The 24,465-nt window shown below is 43.7% G+C and overlaps 1 protein-coding gene across 1 annotated transcript in view; it reads right to left on the reverse strand.

Moving 5' to 3' along the window:
• Nucleotides 1–6,772: 6,772 nt before the first annotated feature.
• LOC135083617 (attractin-like protein 1) overlaps nt 6,773–24,465 on the reverse strand; it is a 46,041-nt gene continuing 28,348 nt past the window's right edge. The window contains exons 15-30 of the mRNA XM_063978316.1: nt 23,865–23,977; nt 21,645–21,755; nt 20,362–20,447; nt 17,048–17,162; nt 16,268–16,497; nt 15,926–16,008; nt 15,520–15,786; nt 15,126–15,390; nt 13,431–13,594; nt 12,843–12,992; nt 11,053–11,278; nt 9,082–9,292; nt 8,337–8,493; nt 7,668–7,839; nt 7,515–7,581; nt 6,773–6,940 (exon numbers count right to left, since the gene is read on the reverse strand). Of these exons, the coding sequence (XP_063834386.1) occupies nt 6,773–6,940; nt 7,515–7,581; nt 7,668–7,839; nt 8,337–8,493; nt 9,082–9,292; nt 11,053–11,278; nt 12,843–12,992; nt 13,431–13,594; nt 15,126–15,390; nt 15,520–15,786; nt 15,926–16,008; nt 16,268–16,497; nt 17,048–17,162; nt 20,362–20,447; nt 21,645–21,755; nt 23,865–23,977 (2,585 nt within the window). The remainder of the gene's footprint in view (nt 6,941–7,514; nt 7,582–7,667; nt 7,840–8,336; nt 8,494–9,081; nt 9,293–11,052; nt 11,279–12,842; nt 12,993–13,430; nt 13,595–15,125; nt 15,391–15,519; nt 15,787–15,925; nt 16,009–16,267; nt 16,498–17,047; nt 17,163–20,361; nt 20,448–21,644; nt 21,756–23,864; nt 23,978–24,465) is intronic.

Here is a 24,465-nt window from a genome sequence, read left to right on the forward strand (position 1 = left end):
GTCTCTCAACGGACGCTATGGCAGAAACTTAGATGCAACTCAAAAGTAACTAGCAGTTGCAGTTTCGTTGCAGTTGCGTTTCACCGTCTGTTCTGTGCCTTAGTGATTTTTTGAAAAGCTAAATGAGTTGTTTTTAATTATGAGATCATTATTTTATGATGATTTGAAATAACGTATGTGGAAGGGAAGTGGAGGATTGATCTGGTATAGCAATGAAAATAATTTTCTAACAAATGTTCTTCCATATCATATCTAATAGATTTCTTCGTCTAATTTTATTGTTATTATACAAAATCAAAATCTACAAAGGTAAAAATTGGGACTCGTATGCATTTACGCATAAGGTTGTTAATTTTGGCAGTTTAATCTATTTATTATGATTTGAACTTTATATTATTGGAGAAAAATATTATAAGGTTTATAAAGCTATTCATAAATAAACAATAAAAATGTTGAGATTAGTTACAGAAGGGAAAAACAACAATTTTTAGCATATTTTTCGTTTATATTGTCTTACCACAACTTTATGCGAAACGTGAAGTCTGCTATAGCTGCACCATATGCTATAGAAATTTGCAAATCAAAAAGCCCAACTTTTCCAAGGATTTTTCTATAGCTATAACATTTAGTAATTTGAGTGAACCGTTTGTGATTGCCTGAGACAGTAAAATCGTTGTTTAAGTAGATTTTAACATAAATATTTTATACATCAGACATTTTTATTGCAAAATACTACCTATTACGACTGCTTAAAGTTAACACGCAACAGTGCTAAACTTTTGTAGAGCATTCATGTTTTTTCGTGAGATTTTTATTGCGGGCGCTTTAATTTTTTTAATTGTTAATTCTGGAACTAATCTCAACATGTATAATAGGGAATTTCATAACTATTATGATGACTATCGTACAATTTATTACAACTAATCTAAAACTAGCGGGTGGTGCGTCAAATTGGCAACTATTCGAGGAATATGTGTAAAACTAGTCAATATACTTCTCTGGTTACTAATAAAATAGAAAACTAGGAAGATATTTAACTATTCTAACTCCACAAAAGAAATGAGGTTCAATATTTACAAAATACATTCGAAAATAAAAAATAAAGTAAATAATTCGACGCAACACCCGTAATAATACAAATAAATGCCACCATACAAAACAAAAATAAAATTTTATACACCATTTACACGTCAGTCGTAAGAAAAATATAAATATCATTATATAGTCTTGTCAAAGCTGCTTATGTACAACTATATTAAGTGTAATAGTTATTTTTACGTATTACATGATATTTTAACTATGTTATTTTTATATTTGTGATGTTATTATACTACTTGACTACGTCGTTGTCAGTATTAAGATGCCGAGTGGAAATTGCAATGTATATTTATAATTAATACGAATAACGGACTATTTCATCACTTTTCATAATTCATTAATTAAGAATAATATTTTTAACAATCTTAATAACGAGTTCAGTGCTTTTGCGTTTTCTACAAGTTACAATGAACCACAAAATCTATTCTAGAATGTATGAAAATACATTAAATTTAATTTTTTTAGTTATAATTTTATTTATTTGCAAAATTCATTTTTACAAGCAATAAAACGTAGAAAAACGCAAGCTTATGTCGACGACTACGCTCTTAAATTGAACGAAATAAATTATGTTTTATTTATACTTTAACATTAATTCAATAGAGAGATTTCTTGCAAGTATTGGTTGGTTGTTTGAACACAATACATTTTGACGTTTATTATAACGTACATAAAGTTAATTTCGCTGCGACACACTAGCTGCCTAAGGTGCACTCATGACGTGATATAAATATAATTATTTGGCAACATTGTAAGCGGAAGTCAGTGATTTTTTATGTGTACACCCTAAATGTGATGTTTAAACGTATTTATTTTATTAATTATTAATTAACAGTAACAGTTGATGGCTTATTCTGAAGATGTTCGTTCATGTCTAGAGATTCAACAGTTTTAATATAGTTAGCAAGAAAAGTTTCCAAATATTAATTTCATTTATAAAATTATGAATTGAATTGAAGCGTCTTTTCTTGCCAACTGGACATTGGCTATAATTTATTCTACGAAATCATCAAATTCCTGACTTTAACAATGCACAAAATTTCAAAAAATTCATCAGATCATTCATTAAATTCGCAAAGACAAGTAATTAATAATTACGATACACACCTCTCGCTCTAACAGTCTGAAGATAGAGCGAGAGGGGTGTAGCTGACGCGACTCCCAATTCAATCCATTATCCGTTCGGTTTGTACTAGCCATGAATTGAAGATACATATCAAAGTCTACTGTAAAAAAATATTTCATCTCACCACCAAAATATACAAATATGGATCATAATGGCAGACATATTGCTGTCGCTACTCTGGCACAGTTCACTTCTTAACAGCGGTTGGTGTGGGAATGTACAGCTAAATTAATTGAAAAATGACTACTATTATTTTGTTTCTTTCTTTACTATTTTGAAGCTTAATGTATGGACATACAGTTCAAAATCTATTGGTTAATGCATTATTTTGTGGATCTACTACCATCAATTTTACATGAATTTAAAGAAAATTGTAGAAGCCAGTCCACACGCTATAGAAGGGACGTCCAAAAACGTAATGGCTGCGAGAAACATATTTAAAGAGAGACGCACTTTCTTTTAAAATAAATAAAATTACTAAGAAAATGCTAGATTCAAAGGGTCATTTAGACCAATCATAATCCTGGGTCTATCTTTAAGTTTGAAGTTAGTTTTTATACCGAGTACGGTATAGAATTTGGCTATAAAATAAAAATAAATAACTACCCACAACAGCCGCTGTAACGCACACCCCTACATCTGTACAAACGCAATAATGTTGAGTATTATATTGAGCAACGCACTAGATATCTATATACATCACTTACATTACACTTATATACATTGGTGTTGTATCCTGTAACAATAGAAAACATTCTTGTTAGTAAATAACGACAGTAAAATAATGGGAACACATGGAGCCAAGGAGTGTCTAAGACTAATGAAAAAAAAAAACATCGTAATAAAAAAAATCCTTCCCTTAGAGTTAAGATAGCTTATCTTATGCGCGAACGCAACTCACCTAGTAAATCTAGACATCGTAACCATAGAAACAGACAAAATTATGATGTCAAACAGCTCTATAAAATGGTTCGGCTGCATGCTATTAGGTCGTGCGTTTATGAGTAATAAATCCAGGTGTCTGTATACGCTGTGCTGTGGACCTATGGAGGTGCCTATTAAGTCAGCGGTGGTCGAGTCTTCTAGGGGGAGCGTATGCGAACCATAAGGCCAGAACATGTATACAAGTATAATCTGTATTAAGGAAGGGCCTGGTATCTTGCTGTAGCAAGAGGCATAGCTATATTAGGATGTGGTGCGTATTTTCGAGCGCAAGCGAGCCTCAGAAGTTTTGCTATAGAATGAAGAGCATCACTATTTGCCAGGCCGCGCAAGGATGCGGTGGTGGTATCATTTTGGTCAGTTGTGGGCGGAGCTAGTTGAAGGGGAGGGGTTAGTCGAAGGGGCGGAGCTAAAAAGAGTGGTGCGTAACCGGCGTGGGATCCTTTAAGTTCGTGGGAGTCTCGACTGCGTTGCGGTTGAGTTGCGGCACCTACAGATGCTCCTATCCTGAGGGCTATCGTTTTTATACTTAACAGTTGGCACCCCTGGCGATTGACAGGACCTTACTACAGTGGCGCCATCTTGATGAGTGCAAATACGATAGTCCTCCTACCACCACTGTGCACGTGCCACTGTCTTCGCTACTAGCAAGTGACAGGACCTTACTCTACAGTAGCGCTAACTGGTGAGCGCTAAAACGATAGCCCTCATTGAAGCTTGTTATTGGCTACTACATCAGCGCTCATTAGGGCTACTCTAGCCATGTTTACCTGAGTCATATGAGGCAGCACTGTAAGAGTAAGGTACCTGTTATCTGTAGTGTATAGCAAGTGTATAGTGACGAGCGCGGAGGCCACGGCCAGCCCGCCCAGCGGCGGCGCGCGCCCGCTGCCGCCCGTCGGCAGGCGCACCAGCAGCGACAGCACCGGCTCGGGGCGGCGCGTGACTATGTGCTTTAAAGTGAGGGACCTAGTGTCTAAAATGGTCCGGCCGCTTGCTAATAGGGCGTGCGTTTATGAGTGAGAGCCAGGCGTCCATATGCTGTGCTGGAGAGTCTTAGAAGTACCTATAAGTATGTCAGCGATGGTCGAGCTTTCTAGGAGGAGCGTACGCGAGCCACAAGGCTAGGCCGTCTATAAAGTCTTCATTAAGGAAGCGCTTGGTATCTTGCTGTAGCAAGTAGCAAGTAGCATTGCTGTAGCAAGATACCAGCGTAGTCCTTTGTGGGCGGACCCTAGGAAAAGGGGCGGGGTCATATTAAGACGCACTGCGTGCATGCGAGCGCAAGCGAGCCTCAGAAGTCTTGCTATAGAGTGAGGAGCGTCACTGCTAAGCAACCGCGCTAGATTGTAGTGGTGGTGTCTGTTTAGACAGCTGTGGGCGGGGTTTGGCGAGGGGGCGGGGCTATAAGAGCGTGGTGCTTACGGGCTTGCTGTGGAGAGAGCGTGGTGCTTTCGAGCTTCCTGTAAGTTACCTGGTTGGTAGTTTGGCAGCTCAGGAGCGCTCTTAGAGACCTGCACAGTTCTTCAGCTACCTGTCAGCGGTGGTGTGTGGTAGTCTCGAGCCTTTTGCCTTGGGAGTGCGGCACCTAGAGAAGCTCCTACCTGTCAGCGGTGGTCGGGGCGCTTGGCGGGCGCGGGCGGCGCGTGGTGGCCCAGCGTGACGAGCGCGGAGGCCACGGCCAGCCCGCCCAGCGGCGGCGCGCGCCCGCTGCCGCCCGTCGGCAGGCGCACCAGCAGCGACAGCACCGGCTCGGGGCGGCGCGTGACTATGTGCTTTAAAGTGAGGGACCTAGTGTCTAAAATGGTACTAGGGCGTGTGCTTACGAGTCACAAAGCCAGGTGAGTTATGGGCTGTAGAGTGAGGTATCCTTAATGTCTATAATGGTCCGGCCGCTTGCTACTAGGGCGTGCGCTTACGAGTCACAAAGCCAGGCGAGTTATGGGCTGTAGATAGTGTCTAAAATGGTCTGGCCGCTTGCTAATAGGGCGTGATGCGTATAAGAGGCACAAGGCCAGGCTGTAGAGTGAGGTACTTTTAGTGTCTAAAATGGTCAAGTCGCTTGCTACTAGGGCATGCGTTTATGAGTGACAGAGCGAGGCGTCCATATGCTGCGCTGAAGAGCCTTAGAAGTACTTGTTAAGTTAGCGACGGTCGAACCTTCTAGAACGAGCGAACGCGGGCCTCTGTAGATAGTTGTGGGCGGGCCCCTAGTGAAAGGATGGGGTTATATTAAGACGCGCTGCGTGCGTGCGAGCCTCAGAAGTCTTGCCATAGAGTGTGGAGCGTCACAGTGGTCGTGTCTGTTTAGACAGCTGTGGGCGGGGTTTGGCAAAGGGGCGGGGCTTGCTACTAGGGCGTGATGCTGTGTATAAGAGGCATAAGAGTAGGCTGTAGCGGGCTGTGTTACGGGCTTGCTGTGGAGAGAGCGTGGTGCTTTCGGGCTTCCTGTAAGTTACCTGGTTGGTAGTTTGGCAGCTCAGGAGCGCTCTTAGAGACAGCTGCACAGTTCTCCAGCTACCTGTCAGCGATGGTGCGTGGTAGTCTCGAGCCTTTTGCCTTGGGAGGGCGGCACATAGAGAAGCTCCTACCTGTCAGCGGTGGTTGGGGCGCTTGGCGGGCGCGGGCGGCGCGTGGTGGCCCAGCGTGACGAGCGCGGAGGCCACGGCCAGCCCGCCCAGCGGCGGCGCGCGCCCGCTGCCGCCCGTCGGCAGGCGCACCAGCAGCGACAGCACCGGCTCGGCGCGGCGCGTGACTATGTGCTTTAAAGTGAGGTGCCTAGTGTCTAAAATGCTCCGGCCGCTTGCTACTAAGGCGTGATGTTGCGTATAAAAGGCCAGGCTGTAGAGTGAAGTACCTTTAGTGTCTAAAATGGTCGCTGGCCGCTTGCTACTAGGGCGTGCGTTTATGAGTAACAGAGCGAGGCGTCCATATGCTGTGCTGGAGAGCCTTAAAATTACCAATAATGTCAGCGATGGTCTAGCTTTCTAGGGCGTGTGTATGTGAACCGCAAGGCTAGACTGTCTAAAAGTCCGAGCTGTAGCATAATACCTTTGTAGACAGTTGTGGGAGGGTCCTTAGCAAGGGGGCGGGGCTGTATTAAGACGCGTTGCATGTGGGCGAGCGTAAGCGAGCCACAAGTTTGCTATATGACGATGAGCATTACCGCTGGAGCGCGAGTTTATGGTGGTAGTCTCCGTTTAGTCAGTTGTGGGCGGGGCTTGGCGAGGGGGCGGGGTTATAAGAGCGTGGTGCTTACGGGCTTGCTGTGGAGAGAGCGTGGTGCTTTCGGGCTTCCTGTAAGTTACTTGGTTGGTAGTCTTTAGCCTTGCAGCTCAGGAGCGATCTTAGAGACAGCTGTACAGTTCTTCAGCTACCTGTCAGCGGTAGTCGGGCCTGTGCCGAGTAGGGCGGAGCAATTACAGCTTGTTTTTGACTGTTGGGGGTGCTGTAAGTTACCTGTTCAGTTGGGCTTTAGAGAGATAGGAGGAGGGGATATACATCCTATAGCGACTGCATAAGCTATCAGCTACCTGTCAGCGGTGGTGTGTAGTAGTCTCGAGCCTTTCGCCTTGGGAGTGCGGCACCTAGAGAAGCTCCTACCTGTCAGCGGTGGTCGGGGCGCTTGGCGGGCGCGGGCGGCGCGTGGTGGCCCAGCGTGACGAGCGCGGAGGCCACGGCCAGCCCGCCCAGCGGCGGCGCGCGCCCGCTGCCGCCCGTCGGCAGGCGCACCAGCAGCGACAGCACCGGCTCGGGGCGGCGCGTGACTATGTGCTTTAAAGTGAGGGACCTAGTGTCTAAAATGGTCTGGCTGCTTGCTACTAGGGCGTGCGCTTACGAGTCACAAAGCCAGGCGAGTTATGGGCTGTAGAGTGAGGTATCCTTAGTGTCTAAAATGCTCCAGCCGCTTGCTACTAGGACGCGATGCTGCGTATAAAAGGCAACAAGGCCAGGCTGTAGAGTGAGGTACTTTTAGTGTCTAAAATGGTCGCTTGCTACTTGGGCGTGTGTTTATGAGTCAGATGGCCAGGCGTCCTTAGAGGTACCTATATGTCAGTGGTGGCCTTCTAGGGGGAGAGCACGCGAGCCACAAGGCTAGGCCGTCTATAATGTCTTCATTAAGGAAGCGCTTGGTATCTTGCTATAGCAAGATACTATTGTGGTCGGTTGTGGGCGGCTCTCGTCAAGGGGCGGGGCTATGTTAGCACACGCTACGTGCGCGCGAGCGCAAGCGAGCCACAGATGTTTTGCTATAGAGTATCAGTGGCGGTATTCGTTTATAGACGCTGTGGGCGGGGTTTGTCAAGGGGGCGGGGCTTTAAGAGCGTGGAACTAATCTTTAAGTTACCTGCGTGGTAGTCTTGAGCCTTTCACCTTGGGAGCGCCGCTTGGAGACTGGGCCGCACCTGGCCAGCCTGATTTAGAGAGATAGGAAGGGGGATATACATCCTATAGCGACTGCATAAGCTATCTAGCTACCTGTCAGCGGTGGTCGGGGCGCTTGGCGGGCGCGGGCGGCGCGTGGTGGCCCAGCGTGACGAGCGCGGAGGCCACGGCCAGCCCGCCCAGCGGCGGCGCGCGCCCGCTGCCGCCCGTCGGCAGGCGCACCAGCAGCGACAGCACCGCCGCGCGCCCGCCGCGGCACGGTTCGAGAGCGACCGGCGCGGGCACGCCTGTGCCTGGTGGAAATAACATTACCGTTTATCAATACGATATGTAAACATAAATTAGCTTTTAGTGCTAAGACAAATTCATATTGATGTGGGCTGTTTGTTACTACACAAACAAAAACTTCCTTTCGCCTGTTCGCGATAAGCAACTGAACAGTTTTCACAAATGAAAAAATGGTTTATGAAAAAGATTTAGATTATTTCATTAAGGGTGGATTTGACCAAACAAAAGTAAATATTAATCGTCAGTTATTCGACATTTTGATATATTTTCCATACTGAAACTGTCAATGTGCCAGTTATACCAGTTTTAGAAAGTGGCACGCTTACGTTGACGTTTATAACGGACCGACAAGCCGTGGACATAAACTGATTGACTTGAAAGACAATATTTATGGAATCATCATACATAACTACATTGCTATCGTATTAGTTGATAACATCATCGACAATACTGAATTTCGATCATTATTTGTCATATTAGCGCTTACAATAACAACTCGGTTTTCTCCACATCTTTAACCGACTAAATATTGTAAGCTTACCTCCTCCAACCCATCCGCGTTCTAACTCGACGCAGACTTGACTGAATGGCCTGGAGGCCATCTGTTCCATTTCCACGAACAACCGCTGTCTTCTTCTGTATAAGTCGTATTTCTGGAAACAAAAGTATACTCTATGATCAATCAGACAAAAATTCAAAGAATTCGTGCCGCAAACGAATGAGCACATTGGAAATAAATCTACGGAATTTGAAAAAATATTGTCGCTGAGCGACGAGAAAATCTGGATAAATTTAACTTTTTAAAAAAAAGTTAAGCTACAAAGCAAACTCTTAACCCGATCGTCTTTGTTTTAGACGGAAATTGTAGCTGATTAAATTGTCCAGGAATTTTTCTCCCTTTTTTTGTATCATACTTCGTTTTCAAAATATCTAACGCAAAAAATTATTTGTTTTTCGCTATTTCAGGCGTAACTTTTTCGTTTTCGACTTTCTCGAATAATTTGAATTGAATCCACAGGCTGGATGCAGGCCGCTACCAACCGTGCGATAAGGAAGTCATTGGGGGAGGCCTATGTTCAGCAGTGGACGTCCTATGGCTGAAATGATGATGATGAATCCACAGGCGTTTAATCCTTAATTAGGTGGAAGATGAGTTACTAAAAAACTTGTAACACCTACTAATTGTAAGCCCATGTTCGCAAATAAAAACGATTTGATTTGAATAACTTAAAACCACTCACTTGCTTAATCTTCCACAGCGCAGCCGCCACAAGCAACAGCAGCAAGAAACACGACGAGAACGTTATGAAGAACTGCTGCAGGTTCAATTTGGGATACTGCGAGAACGAGATTTGTATCCAGAGTGGCGGCCGAAAGTCATACACGTAGACGAAGAACGTGGTCAAAGTGACGTTGTCTTCCACGCCGAAGGAGTGCTCCGACTTGGCGAACCTGTAGTGGAACGTTCTGCGATTCATTACAAAGAAATAGAGAACGTTATTGATGTATAGTCTGGTCTGCGAGCACGTAGAATTTTGTCCAATGACCCCAAGCTACCCATCCTTATCGGTCGCGCATAATTATGTTGCTGTCGCGCTCGCACACTCACTGCTGCCGCCCGTCGCACAGTCGCGACAGCAATATAATTACTCGCGAGCGATAAGGATGGGTAGCTTGGGGTCATTGGACAAAATTCTACGTGCTCACAGACCGGGCTTTAGTAGGATAAAGAAATACAAATTTTCTCAAAAGTGAATTATAAAGCGTTTTTTTTTTTGTCTGATTTCAGCATGGTTTTCTAATAAAGGTAGGGGCAAAGTTATAATTTGTAGTTACTTCGCATCGTGAACAATATACAAAGAACGTGGTCAGAGTGACATTGTCTTCCACGCCGAAGGAGTGCTCCGACTTGGCGAACCTGTAGTGGAACGTTCTGCGATTCATTACAAAGAAATAGAGAATGTTTTTGATGTATAGTCTGGTCTGCGAGCACGTAGAATTTTGTCCAATGACTCCAAGCTACCCATCCTTATCGGTCGCGCATAATTATGTTGCTGTCGCGCTCGCACACTCACTGCTGCTGCCCGTCGCACAGTCGCGACAGCAATATAATTACTCGCGAGCGATAAGGATGGGTAGCTTAGAGTCATTGGACAAAATTCTACGTGCTCACAGACCGGGCTTTAGTAGGATAAATAAATACAAATTTTCTCAAAAGTTAATTAAAAAAAGCGTTTTTTTTTCTGATTTCAGCATGGATTTCCAATGAAGGTAGGGGCAAAGTTATAATTTGTAGTTACTTCGCATCGTGAACAATATACAAAGAATGTGGTCAGAGTGACGTTGTCTTCCACGCAGAAGGAGTGCTCCGACTTGGCAAACCTGTAGTGGGACGTTCTGCGATTCATTACAAAGAAATAGAGAACGTTATTGATGTAAAGTCTGGTCGCAGAACAGATAGAATTTCGTCCAATGACCCCAAGCTACCCATCTTTATCGCTCGTGCGTAATTATATTGCTGTCGCGCCTGTGCGACGGGCGGCCGCGAGTGATAAGGATGGGTAGCTTGGGGTCATTGGACGAAATTCTATGTGCTCGGCGACCGGACTTTAGTAGGATATAGAAATACACAAAATTCCTCTCTCGTAAACTCTCAAAAGGTAAAAAAATGACCGATTTCAGCGTCGATTTCGATGAAGGTAGGGGGATTGGACAAAGAGGCAATGTTATAATTTGTAGTTACTTCGCAGCATCGTGACGGATTCGATTTTCGGAGCTATCAAAAGGTGCCACTTGTCTAGGGGGCTTGTCTATACAGATAGGATTTTCTATCTGATAAAATTCAAGCGAGATCATTAAATTATCGGGAACGAATAGCGTTAGCCTCTCTTTTCAAGGTAATAGTAGTTTTAAAATAATCCGTGCAAAATTATCAAAATTTAGGTTTGGGAGGAGCACTAGAGGGGTGATATGACGTGACTGAGCATACAAGTCTGTATAGTTCCAAAATACTGAACTGTCCTATGCATGACATTGACAGTGGGGCGCCACCGTCAATACCGGATCGCTGGTTCCGATTTTTGCCATGTTGGAAACCATATAGTAGAACGATGGTAGCGCCCCCCTGTCATTGAGTTTGGTGGGACAGTTCAGCGTGGGAAGACACTTCCACTTTTACAATTAATATAATTAGGTTAAATAATAATGCTCACTTGTATCGGAAGTTGGTGCAGTTGACGTCACTGAACAACGTTCGCTCGGCGGGCTCGGCTCGCGTGCGCACTGTGAGATTCATTCGCGCGTGCGCCGAACATGTTATGCTGAAGTCCGCGTCAACGTCCGGTTTGACCGGCGCGTTCCGGAAATTAATGGCAGTCAAATGACGGTCTTCTTTCTTTGACAGGTTGAATGTGAATTGGTAGTCTACTGCTAGGTCATCTGTGAACATAGAAATTAATTTGAACTAAGTTTATGTTGCAAAATAGCTCTTTGATACACCGCAGACTAGACTTTCAGTCGGTTGATAGTTTGGTCGGCTCCAATTTGTATAAGGAATCGGCCGACTAAGTTTGTAGTCTGCGGGGTGTCTTCTTTAACTTCATAAGAAGACAAAATCAATGTCGCTTTCGCCCCAGCAGCCCTTTAGCAGTCATATTGCAAACTAGCACCTATCACAGGAGCATAAGGTACTCACAATAGCAAGCGCCTTTGTTGTAGATACCAACGTGGAAATGATTAAAGTCCGGTCGCCGAGCAGATAGAATTTCTCTCACAGTGAGTGTGCAAGCGCGACAGCAATATAATTACTTGCGAGCGATAAGGATGGGTAGCTTGGGGTCATTGTACGAAATTCTACCTGCTCGGCGACCGGACTGTAGACTATTATCGCAGCAGTCGCCCGCCAGTCCCTTAGTGATGTTATTTTAAACTCACACTTATTAAAAGAGCATAAGGTACTCACAGTAGCAAGCGCCCTTGTTGTAGATATCGGCGTGGTAGTGGTTAGTATTAGCACACTTGTCGCAGCGGTCACTCGCCAGCCCCTTAGTAGTGTTATTGCAAACTAGCTCCTATCCCAAAGTCATAAGGTACTCAGTAGCAAGCGCCCTTGTTGAGATGTCATCCTGGTATTGGTACATGTTTGTCGCAAATTAGCTCCTATCCTAAGGGTTTATGGTAGGTACTCAGTAGCAAGTGCCCTTGTTGTAGATGTCATTCTGGTATTGGTACATGTTTGTCGCAAATTAGCTCCTATCACAGCGGCATAAGGTACTCACAGTAGCAAGCGCCCTTGTTGTAGATATCGGCGTGGTAGTGGTTAGTATTAGCACACTTGTCGCAGCGGTCACTCGCCAGCCCCTTAGTAGTGTTATTGCAAACTAGCTCCTATCCCAAAGTCATAAGGTACTCAGTAGCAAGCGCCCTTGTTGAGATGTCATCCTGGTATTGGTACATGTTTGTCGCAAATTAGCTCCTATCCTAAGGGTTTATGGTAGGTACTCAGTAGCAAGTGCCCTTGTTGTAGATGTCATTCTGGTATTGGTACATGTTTGTCGCAAATTAGCTCCTATCACAGCGGCATAAGGTACTCACAGTAGCAAGCGCCCTTGTTGTAGATATCGGCGTGGTAGTGGTTAGTATTAGCACACTTGTCGCAGCGGTCGCCCGCTAATCCCTTGGTAGTAATATTGTAAACTCGCTCCTATCACGACAGTATAAGGTAGGTACCACAGATCACAGAAACTAAAGGGCGATGTGACAAGGGGGTGGGGCCGGTGTCGCAGCAATATGCCCAAAAACAGAACACATTGCTCGTAACAGCAATGATGACAGCAGCGACGTCATAATACTTGATTAATGAAAACTTGCAGGTCGTATCCGTCCGGAAACACCACAGACGACAGTCCATTCCACAGTTCGGTTGTACGGGGCTTTCTAGAGAAACGTACTGTTGTGGACTGCCAACCATCTACCGTACTCACACTCACTCTAAGGTACTCACAGTAGCAAGCGCCCTTGTTGTAGATATCGGCATGGTAGTGATTAGTGTTATCACACTTGTCGCAGCGATCGCCTGCTAATCCCTTGGTAGTGCAGTAACACCGGCCAGAGTCGGGCGCACACGACACAGCTTGCGAGTTGCAGTCACACGCTGCAAGGAAAAATTACGCATTATGAGGGTAGTAGTGAATTACAAAAGTCATGGTTTAGAGTGGACATTAAATTAATAACCTGCAGATGACGTTTTTTTTATACAAGACAAGGCAGTTATTTGACCGCAATCGCACCTGATGTTAATGCAGTCTAGGATGGTACATATCTGCCCTGTAAGTGCCTATTCACTCTCATTCATTTCAATTTATAAACAGAATCGTTTGTGGCAACCCATACGGGTGTTACAAGTTAAGCTATAGCTACCGGGTGAGATTAGGTTTATTGAATAACTGCCTAGGTTGCAACTCTAAAAAATACTTGCCAAGTTTCTTGCGCCGTTCCCTTTGACCAATGGGAATCAGTGCTAGAGTTACGTAAATAATTATATGACTTTTATTATTCTAAGATAAGTATATCGACAATTTTATAAACTCACGCTGACAAGAACCACCGTTCAATGGGTGGCCCCAATGGCCGGGCGCGCACGTGTCGCAGTGATCACCGATGGCTCGGCCACTGCATGGCTGGATGCATCGCGCTGAGCTATCGCATATCGCATGTCCGTTACACTGGCACGCAGGACAGCGGGTGAAGTGCCATCTGGGGAAGGAATAAGATCGATGAAAAAAGATATTTTTTAATCTGGTAACATCGGTGTGATCGGCAGACATATTGATAATTTATTGATGGCAACTAACAGAAGAGGTTACCAGCTACTCAGCAGAAACAGTATTTTTGTTGCAGCACTGCTGTAGGCTTTTTTGCCCTGGTAAATGGCCTGTCTTAATACCTGCTGCCAGGGGGAAGCAGGTTATGTGAGCTCCTAACAAGCTCGAACCCACTAGAGGTGTCCTTCTGCCGCATAGTGGTCGGCGCTTTGTCAAATAGAAACGAGGAAGTTCAGCTTGATTTCACTAAGTTTTAAATCCAGCTGCATCAGCGTCATCAGCTAACATTTTGATGATTTAATAATTGAAACAAACAGAAGACGATACCAGCTACTCAGCAGAACCTTTATTTTTGTTTCAATCCTGACGCAGCATCTGCTAAGGACTTCATTACGAAGTATGCGGTCGCTCGTTCCTCCCACGTTTTAAATCCAGTTGCATCAGCGTCATCAGCAGACATTTTAACGATTTTGTCATCGAAACTAGCAGAAAAAAAAACCAGCTACTCAGCAGAACCATTATTTTAGTTGTAGCTTTGCTGCAAGTTTGCAAAATACTCACCGATCATCATCATTTCAGCTACAGGACGTCCACTGCTGAACATAGGCCTCCCCCAATGATTTCCACATCGCACGGTTGGTAGCGGCCTGCATCCAGCGCCTTCCTGCTCCCTTTATCAGGTCGTCGGTCCACCTTGTGGGTGGAAAATACTCACCGATGCTGAGCACACACTCTCAGTGCATGCGGCCGCCTCGCTCCTTCCGGCAAGCCGACCCCCCGGCCACCGACAGCGCCATCAATGTAACTTATCACGTGACAGTATGAACCGAAGAAAGTTCGGGTCCATTTCCTGCATCGGCGTCATCCGCAGACATTTTGACAATTTAATCATTGTACCAAACAGAAGACGATACCAGCTACTCAGCAGAACCTTTATTTTTGTTTCAAGCCCGACGCAGCATCTGCTAAGACTTCATTATCAACTCACCGATGCTGAGCTCAGACTCTCGGCGCATGCGGTCACCTCGCTCCTCTCACGTTTTAAATCCAGCTGCATCAGCGTCATCAGCAGACATTTTGATGATTTAATCAATGAAACTAGCTGAAGAAGATACCAGCTACTCAGCAGAACCTTTATTTTTGTTCCAGGCCTGCCTTATCACCAGTAATTTCAACTCACCGATGCTGAGCGCAGACTCTCGGCGCATGAGGCCTCCTCGCTCCTCCCGGCAAGCAGACCCCTCGGCCACCGCCAGCGCCATCGTCGCACCAGCCGCAAGCGGGCTCAAACAGAGTCAAAGTAACTCTCCATTTTACCACGTTTCTAAATCCAGCTGCATCAGCGTCATCAGCAGACATTTTAGCGATTTTGTCATCGAAACTAACTGAAGAAAAAACCAGCTACTCAGCAGAACCTTTATTTTTGTTCCAGGGCTAATCTATCACCAGTAAAATCAACTCACCGATGCTGTGCACAGACTCTCGGTGCATGAGGCCTCCTCGCTCCTCCCGGCAAGCAGACCCCGCGGCCACCGCCAGCGCCATCGTCGCACCAGCCGCAAGCGGGCTCAGCGCGGCACGAGCTGCAGGATACATGGGCGGCGCAGCCGTGGGCGCCGCCGCTGGTCGACCATAGACGACAGCCGCCGAGAGGAAATGAGGCGCCGTATGCGTATGATAGTATGAGCCGAAGGAAGTTCAACTCCAACTCCCCATTATTAAATCCAGCTGCATCAGCGTCATCAGCAGACATTTTGACAATTTAACCACAGCAACTAACAGAAGACACTACCAGCTACTCAGCAGAACCTTAATTTTTGTTCCAGGGCTAATCTATCACTAGTAAAATCAACTCACCGATGCTGTGCGCAAACTCTCGGCGCATGAGGTCTCCTAGCTCCTCCCGGCAAGCAGACCCCGCGGCCACCGCCAGCGCCATCGTCGCACCAGCCGCAAGCGGGCTCAGCGCGGCACGAGCTGCAGGATACATGGGCGGCGCAGCCGTGGGCGTCGCCGCATGTACTGACCATAGACGACAGCCGCCGAGGGGAAATGAGGCGCCGTATGCGTATGATAGTATGAGCCGAAGGAAGTTCAACTCCATCTCCCCATTATTAAATCCAGCTGCATCAGCGTCATCCGCAGACATTTTGACAATTTAATCATTGTACCAAACAGAAGACGATACCAGCTACTCAGCAGAACCTTTATTTTTGTTTCAAGCCCGACGTAGCATCTGCAAAGGACTCCATTACGAACTCACCGATGCTGATCGCAGAATCTCGGCGCATGTGTTCGCCTTGCTCCTCCCACGTTCGTTTTAAATCCAGCTGCATCAGCGTCATCCTCAGACATTTTGATAATTTAACCATAGCAACTAATAGAAGACACTACCAGCTACTCAGCAGAACCATTATTTTCGTTGTAGCTTTGCTGCAAGTTTGCAAAATATTCACCGATCATCATTATCATCATTTCAGCCACTGCTGTACATAGGCCTTCCCCAATGACTTCCACATCGCACGGTTGGCAGCGGCCTGCATCCAGCGCTTTCCTGCTACCTTAATCAGGTCGTCGGTCCACCTTGTGGGTGGAAAATACTCACCGATGCTGAGCGCAGACTCTCGGCGCATGAGGCCTCCTCGCTCCTCCCGGCAAGCAGACCCCCCGGCCACCGCCAGCGCCATCGTCGCACCAGCCGCAAGCGGGCTCAGCGCGGCACGAGCTGCAGGATACATGGGCGGCGCAGCCGTGGGCGTCGCCGCATGTACTGACGCCGCCGCTGGTCGACCATAGGCGGCAGCCGCCGAGGGGAAACGAGGCGCCGTATGCGTTCTGAGGAAAAAAAATTGGTTAGAACTGATTTGAACTGATCGTCATCATCACTAAGTCATTGAGTATGTAGTGGAGGACTAGGTACTAAGTAACCAGAGGCAAAGGAAGGTTTAGTCAAGGTAGCCAGACAGGTACGTTTTTGTTTTGTGGCCGTTATGGCCAATTCCTGCTCCCTGCCAGAAGGGCGGGGCCTTCCCAATAAAACATGACGGTTTCCTCTAAAGCGAAATGAAACGGAGCTGCGAGTTATTGTCTAGACATTAGTCCGCGGCTCCGTCTCAGGCACTCGCACTAGTCGAGTAATTTAGTCCAGTGGCGAGTAGTTTTGGAACTAAACGTGAACAGAACACCAAAAATCGATTATGTTAGCAAATCGTTTAGTCCAGCCAATCCAAATTTTACAGGCGAGTAGCATCCTTCATCACTCACTCACCGGCTATACGAGTCCGAATTGGGCGGGTCAGTCGAGTTCATATAAAACCGAAAGATTTATTAATCAGTAGCGAGTAGTTTAGTTACTTAAAAGGCACACTTCTGGAACTAGTCTCACCTTATCCACGCATCTGCCAGCAGACGCGCACCAGATGCACTCTTCAGCGGTGCAGTTTGCGCAAGTCTGGAAAGTTGAACACGGAGCGCTGCACGGGCCAGCCGATGCTACGCTCCTGGAATATACGATAATATTTAAATACTTCATTAATTGTAGACCTGTATGTATAGGACTCAGTCGCCATGACAAAGGCCACTGAGTCCACCATGGTCCAGTGTACTCGCGACGCCTCACGGTGGTCCCGATTTAATAAAACATGGACATTGATGCTAGAAGCACGAAATTTTTTTTGATGGTTACTGCTATGATAACTAATAAGGCAAAAAAATATTACAATCCTACGACGTCTATTTCGTAGTAAAAAAAAATATATACATATTTTTTGTATGGAAGAAATTACGTTTCTGTCAATTTTTCGAAATTGTTTAACGATGTCAAGATGCCGATCACACATGTTATAAAACAAGTGATTCTGAGTATTTCATGCGAAGATACTTGTCACTTATCTCTGCGTACTTTTGAGTTATCGAGGGTTGAAAAATCGATTTTTTTATATTAAATATTTCCACGAAAAATTGCCAAAATTACAATATGGTGTATAAGGGACACCTTTGATGACACATAACAACGACTCGCACTCGCGCGCGCTCGTATGCATCAGCTTTTAATAAAATAAAATAAAAAATTAAGGGAAATACTTAATACAACGTTGTATGTATAGGTCCGCTGGCCGTCAAAAAGTAGCTTATACGAGAGGTTGCCCAATTTACAATATGTCCATCATTGATAACTCACACAAATATCATCTCTCTCTGAAGGATAACAAGTTTTTTTTGTTTCCAGATGCTTTTGATAGGATGGAAGCTCATAAATACTCTGTGAAGTGAGAATGAATCTCAAATTGCGATATTGCCATTTTGTCAAATTACATGATGTAACTAGCGCTAACGTTTATCTTCAGGTAGACACAGTTTTAAGTTAAAAGATTGTCTACTATTTCACACTGTTTTTTGTTTTGGAACAGTTCTTTGATTATAGGTAGTCGCTAATTTCGTTTTGTAAGACTCTTTCAGTTTAGCACATAAAGCGTAAACTAATTCCTCCTCAGAATGATCTAAAAGTGTTAGAGAGCGCCTCTTCTTCTGCAGAAGAAGAATTTTGCATAAATCTTCAAAAGGTTTTTTATTTATACCAGAAGTCGATGGTTGCAGATCTACTTCCGCAGTCTCATCAACTGGAGCGTCTTCCTCGGTGTTAACGTTGTCTATGCGTTGTGTTAACTCGGTAAAAAACATTTTTTAAATCTATATTTTTACATTTCGGCCAGACCATTTCAGACTAAAATGACGAACGTATTGGCATTGAATTGTCTTCCGAAGATTTGAGTAATTATCAAATCATTAAGTCGTAATTTTACAAAAAATATATCAAAGAAGATATGGTCTGCTTCCAGCAGAGCCCAAAAGACATTTTTGCACCAGAATTCGCATTGGCTAGACTCTGAAATTGTCTGGCCAAATTGTAAAAATATAGATTTAAACAATGTTTTTTACCGAGTTATCACAACGCATAGACAACGTTAACACCGAGGAAGACGCTCCAGTTGATGAGACTGCGGAAGTAGATGTGCAACCATCGACTTCTGGTATAAATAAAAAACCTTTTGAAGATTTATGCAAAATTCTTCTTCTGCAGAAGAAGAGACGCTCTCTAACACTTTTAGATCATTCTGAGGAGGAATTAGTTTACGCTTTATGTGCTAAACTGAAAGAGTCTAACAAAACGAAATTAGCGACTACCTATAATCAAAGAACTGTTCCAAAACGAAAAACAGTGTGAAATAGTAGACAATCTTTTAACTTAAAACTGTGTCTACCTGAAGATAAACGTTAGCGCTAGTTATATCATGTAATTTGTCAAAATGGCAATATCGCAATTTGAGATTCATTCTCACTTCAGAGAGTATTTATGAGCTTCCATCCTATCAAAAGCTTCTGGAAACAAAAAAAACTTGTTATCCTTCAGAGAGAGATGATATTTGTGTGAGTTATCAATGATGGACATATTGTAAATTGGGCAACCTCTCGTATAAGGTACTTTTTGACGGCCAGCGGACCTATACATACAACGTTGTATTAAGTATTTCCCTTATTTTTTTATTTTATTTTATTAAAAGCTGATGCATACGAGCGCGCGCGAGTGCGAGTCGTTGTTATCTGTCATCAAAGGTGTCCCTTATACACCATATTGTAATTTTAGCAATTTTTCGTGGAAATATTTAATATAAAAAAATCGATTTTTCAACCCTCGATAACTCAAAAGTACGCAGAGATAAGTGACAAGTATCTTCGCATGAAATACTCAGAATCACTTGTTTTATAACATGTGTGATCGGCATCTTGACATCGTTAAACAATTTCGAAAAATTGACAGAAACGTAATTTCTTCCATAGAAAAAATATGTATATATTTTTTTTTACTACGAAATAGACGTCGTAGGATTGTAATATTTTTTTGCCTTATTAGTTATCATAGCAGTAACCATCAAAAAAATTTTCGTGCCTCTAGCATCGATGTCCATGTTTTATTAAATCGGGACCACTGTGCGCCTCTAAGGCCTCAGCCTCGAATTTAGCGGGCAGCGGCGCGGGAGCGGGGCGGACAACGCAGACCCGTTCTCGAAACAAGCGGCGAAGTGTTGTGTTCGGGGTTGTGTTGTCGAGATATTTGTTTTTATTCGCAAACGAAATGTCTGAACAACGGCGACAATTTTATTTCGATTCAAATTTATTCCTAACGCTCGATTTATTGTGGGCAAAAGAAGGAGTGCGCTGCCCGCTCGTTGCCCGCTCCCGCGCCGTTGTTTTCGAGAACCGGTCTATTTGATTTTACGCATAAGATCCTGCCGCTGCCGCGCCGCTACCGCCGACGCCCCGCTGCCCGCTAAATTCGAGGCTGAGGCCTAACCGTCAGAAATGGAAGCTCATCGCCAGGAGAGCTACCCTCGGAGATGACATCACCCCACCATTTACCTCGTCAGCGCAACCACGACCACTCTGACAAGAGTGCCCGACTAAGAAGAGAAGAGAAGAGATGTATAGGTTACTACAACCACTTCGGGACAACATAATAGATATGCATTTTATGATGTCGCGGACATAGCAATACCACACAAATCTTTTAACCGTGTGACATTTAAACTGTAAGGGAATGAAATTCAAAATGGCACACGGCAAATAGACATAATATGCGGCATAACTTTAGTTCTGTGTCAAAAACTATCTCTACGGCCATGAGTTCTTTTTATTACTTACCTAATATCATCAGAAGAATTGGCAGGTTTACATTTTATCGTGTCGTAGTCCCAGTAACATAACCGCTGGGTTAATTCTTCAGAACCCTGAAAGAAGAAATCTATATACAGGGTGGAAACGATAAGTGATCTCATTCGATTATTTCTAAACTATACAAGATATCGAAAAACTGATTACTGATCCTGAAAGTGCTTCACGAGCTCTATCCAACGGTACCAATAATAGGTTACAGAATTAACTGGATCTATCCGAAAATTAAATGTTTTCAGCCTCCATATTAAATGTACGCCAGCCAAACAAAATTAGAAGTATTTTTTTTAATTAAACAATAAACTTATAAAATGAACTAGTAAATTGCATTCTTATTTAAAATTATTCATGGAAAACATTGGTTTTAGGCTTTATTTGCTATAATATTATCAAGACATGAGTGCCATGACTGTGGCTGTACTAAATGTATGGAAGCTGGAAACACTGAATTTTAGGATAGATCCAGTTAATTTTGTTACCTATTATTGGTACCGTTGGATAGAGCTCGTAAAGCACTTTCAGGATCAGTCATCAGTTTTTTAATATCTTGTATAGTTTTTAATATTATGTGGTTTTACTAAATGTATGGAAGCTGGAAACACTGAATTTTTGGATAGATCCAGTTTATTATGTAACCTATTATTGGTACCGTTTGAAAGAACTTGTGAAGCACTTTCAGAATCAGTAATCAGTTTTTCGATATCTTGTATAGTTTAGAAGTAATCGAGTGAGATCACTTAACGTTTCCACCCTGTATATAAAAGAAAGTCGTGTTAGTTACACCACTTATAACTCAAGAACGGCTGAACCGATTTAGCTGAAAATTGTCAGGGAGGTAGTTTAGAGCCAGGAGAAGGACATAGGATACTTTTTATCCCGTTCGAAATTTTAAAAAAAGTCTGCTTATTTATTGCCATTAAGGCGGAACAAAGTTCGCCGGGTCAGCTAGTATATTATAATCACAAATATATCTATCTGCCTGGATTAATTAAATTATAGTCTAACAATTTTTTTTTATTTTTGGACTATTTCACACAGTGCCATCTATAATATTTTAAACTATTATGTTGCATTTTTACTATAAAATTATCACTTCACGGGATTTATTGCAACAATATCTATTTTGTACCTATTTCTATCTATTTAGTGCCATCTAGCTCCAAAAAGTAAGCAACTGATATGCTTGTGTAACGGATATACTACTTATTTCCTTTTTTTAATAAAATTTTTGTAACTTAATAGTATTGACTTACGTGTGTATGGTGATGTTGGTGCGCATAGCAAGCTGCGCAAGAGTGGAAGCGTCCGCACGCCTCCCGCGGCGATTCGCTCGTGGCGCCGCACTCTTCTAGCGAGAGCGCCATCTGTGAAAGATTGTTTTAATATAAATAAATAAATATAAAATAATATCCTTGGACATTTTACACTGCGCTTCTAGTCCCAAACTAAGCAAAGCTTGTACTATGGGTACTAGACAACGGATATAAACATAATTAAATACTTTTTTTTTGTAAAAACATACATATTATACATAGAAAACACCCATTCCAATACAAACAAATATGTTCATGCACACAAATGTTTGTACTGTGCGGGAATCGAACTCGCAACCTTCGGAATAGTAGTCCGTTTCGGACCACTACACCAAACGGGCGATGTTTTATTTACATAATATGGTTTTTAGTAACAGTTTTGTAAACGACACACTACGGTATAGTTCGGTTTATCCACGAAGACGCGCCCCACCAATTTTAGGTCTCGGTCGCGCGGGGTGCGGGGAGTTTGATCCGAGCAATCCGAGCGTCATTGTTGTAGTGTGCGTGTGCATTCATGGATATTTAGCGTGTACCGATAACACTCAAACATTAGCGGAAGAATGGTGGGGCGCGTCTTCGTGGATGAAACGAACTATGACAATGTTTGGCTGAAATATAACTTCACTGTAATGAATTGGGTCTACAAGCATAAATTACCAATTTTTTACGCAATAAAGTGCATTTATTTTTCGAATTTAGAGATTTTCTCGCAATAAAATATGTAGTAGCTAAACGATTACCGGTTTTCTATAGTTACAAATATGTGTAAATAACAACAGCTAAACAATCACTAGCCAAGTATGAATGCTTATCTTTATACAGGATGTTTGGTAAATGGGTATATGAGCCGACACTAGCCCATGTTAACATGGGCATATAAATGGTATGGTGAAGTCAGAAATTTGATATCATCATTTTATTTTTTTAATTTTCATACAAAATAAATTTTATAAATTCCGATTTGTATAAAAATTAAAATAATTAAAATGAAGATACCAATTTTTTGACTTCACCATACCATTTATATGCCCATGTTAACATGGGCTAGTCTCGGCTCATATACCCATTTACCAAACACCCTGTATATGTAGATACGATTATTTGTGTCACACTGCTGTTTATACCATGTGATTGTCTTTAAAAATAACTCACGATTATAGGGCTTCTCCGACGGGGAGCGAACCATCTCTGGCAAGAAAACAAGTGCATTCATTTTATCTTCAGTTACGACTAATTTTATTTTCCGATTTTTAGTAGAACCAGGCCTGTTCATCTCCGCGAGTTTGCATCGAAAACAAAACACGCGCGACTACCCCTCCTGAGATACCAAATCGACAGGACAATCACGAGCGAGTATTGACGCACGCACGTATTCTTCACCCATTTGCATTGTAAAGACAATAAACCATATGTAAAAACGGTGGTGCAATTAATACTCTACAGTATTTTTTAACTGCCTGAATAATATTAGAAACACAAAATATAATTCATGCTTATTCATGTATTTCCTCCGCCATTTTTCGCAGTTTGGCACCTCACGTCACACATCATTTTACCGAAGTTAGCCCTATGTCTTCGGCGCAGTACCGATCACTGACGTTTGTCAACAAAATGGTGCTCGACTCTTGAGACAAGCTAAATTACACCATATTGTTAACGACATTGAGCATACATTTTTTTAAATACCTCCGCGAAGAAAATCTTCTGTACGAAGTACTTATTATTATTCTGTGGTAGAACTTTTAGTACCATGGAGGACCAAAATTGAATGAAATATTTTTGATTGGATTTTGATCAGTTTTTTCGACAAGACCACTGTGCGTACTGCGTGTGGCACATTACCTAGCGCATGTAGCGCGTTACCTAGCGCGTGTAGCGTGTTACCTAGCGGGTGTAGTCTGTTACCTAGCGCGTGTAGCGCGTTACCTAGTGGATGTAGCGCGTTACCTAGCGGGTGTAGCGTGTTACCCAGCGGGTGTAGCATGTTACATAGCGGGTGTAGCGTGTTACCTAGTGGGTGTAGCGCGTTACCTAGCGCGTGTAGCGTGTTACCTAGCGGGTGTAGCGCGTTACCTAGCGCGTGTAGCGTGTTACCTAACGGGTGTAGCGCGTTACCTAGCAGGCGTAGCGCGTTACCTAGCGGGTGTAGCGTGTTACCTGGTGCGTGTGCCGCGTGCAGTACAGAGCAGACGCGAGACAGGCGCCGCACCACGCGCAGCCCGCCGCCGTGCAAGCGCCGCAGCTTTCCGCCGACGCGCATAGTCGCTCGTCTGTAGAATACAGCACAAATATTTATGTTACAATATGGTATAAACACCACGTTACTTTTAGAGTAAGCGCACACCGTTGATTTTTCTTTGGCCGATAGTTTAGTCGGGCTGTTGATCAGTATGGGCATGTATGGGAGTGCGCACACTAAGCCGATTCGATTTGGCCGATTCTTCATACAATTTAAAATCGGACACAACTATCGGCCAACTAAAAATCAACGGTGTGCGCCTACTCTTACACTTGACAATTTCGACGGGATCATCCAGTGTCTAAGTAGCTCAGTTGGAAGAGCAGTCGCCCGGCAATCGGAAGGTCGTGGGTTCAATTCCCGCCTTAGGCAGTTCGATTTTTTCAAGTTATTTATAATTTTTAAAGTGGCATGCCCTAATTTAGGTCCCTACTTGAGCCACTGATCTTATCAAGGCAAAACATTGATTGAGTAAGAAGTATTCACACTTTTCCTCTTTGCATAAATTAAACAACGAGA

This window comes from Ostrinia nubilalis, chromosome 24 (assembly GCF_963855985.1).
Source record: "Ostrinia nubilalis chromosome 24, ilOstNubi1.1, whole genome shotgun sequence".
Lineage (NCBI taxonomy): Eukaryota > Metazoa > Arthropoda > Insecta > Lepidoptera > Crambidae > Ostrinia > Ostrinia nubilalis.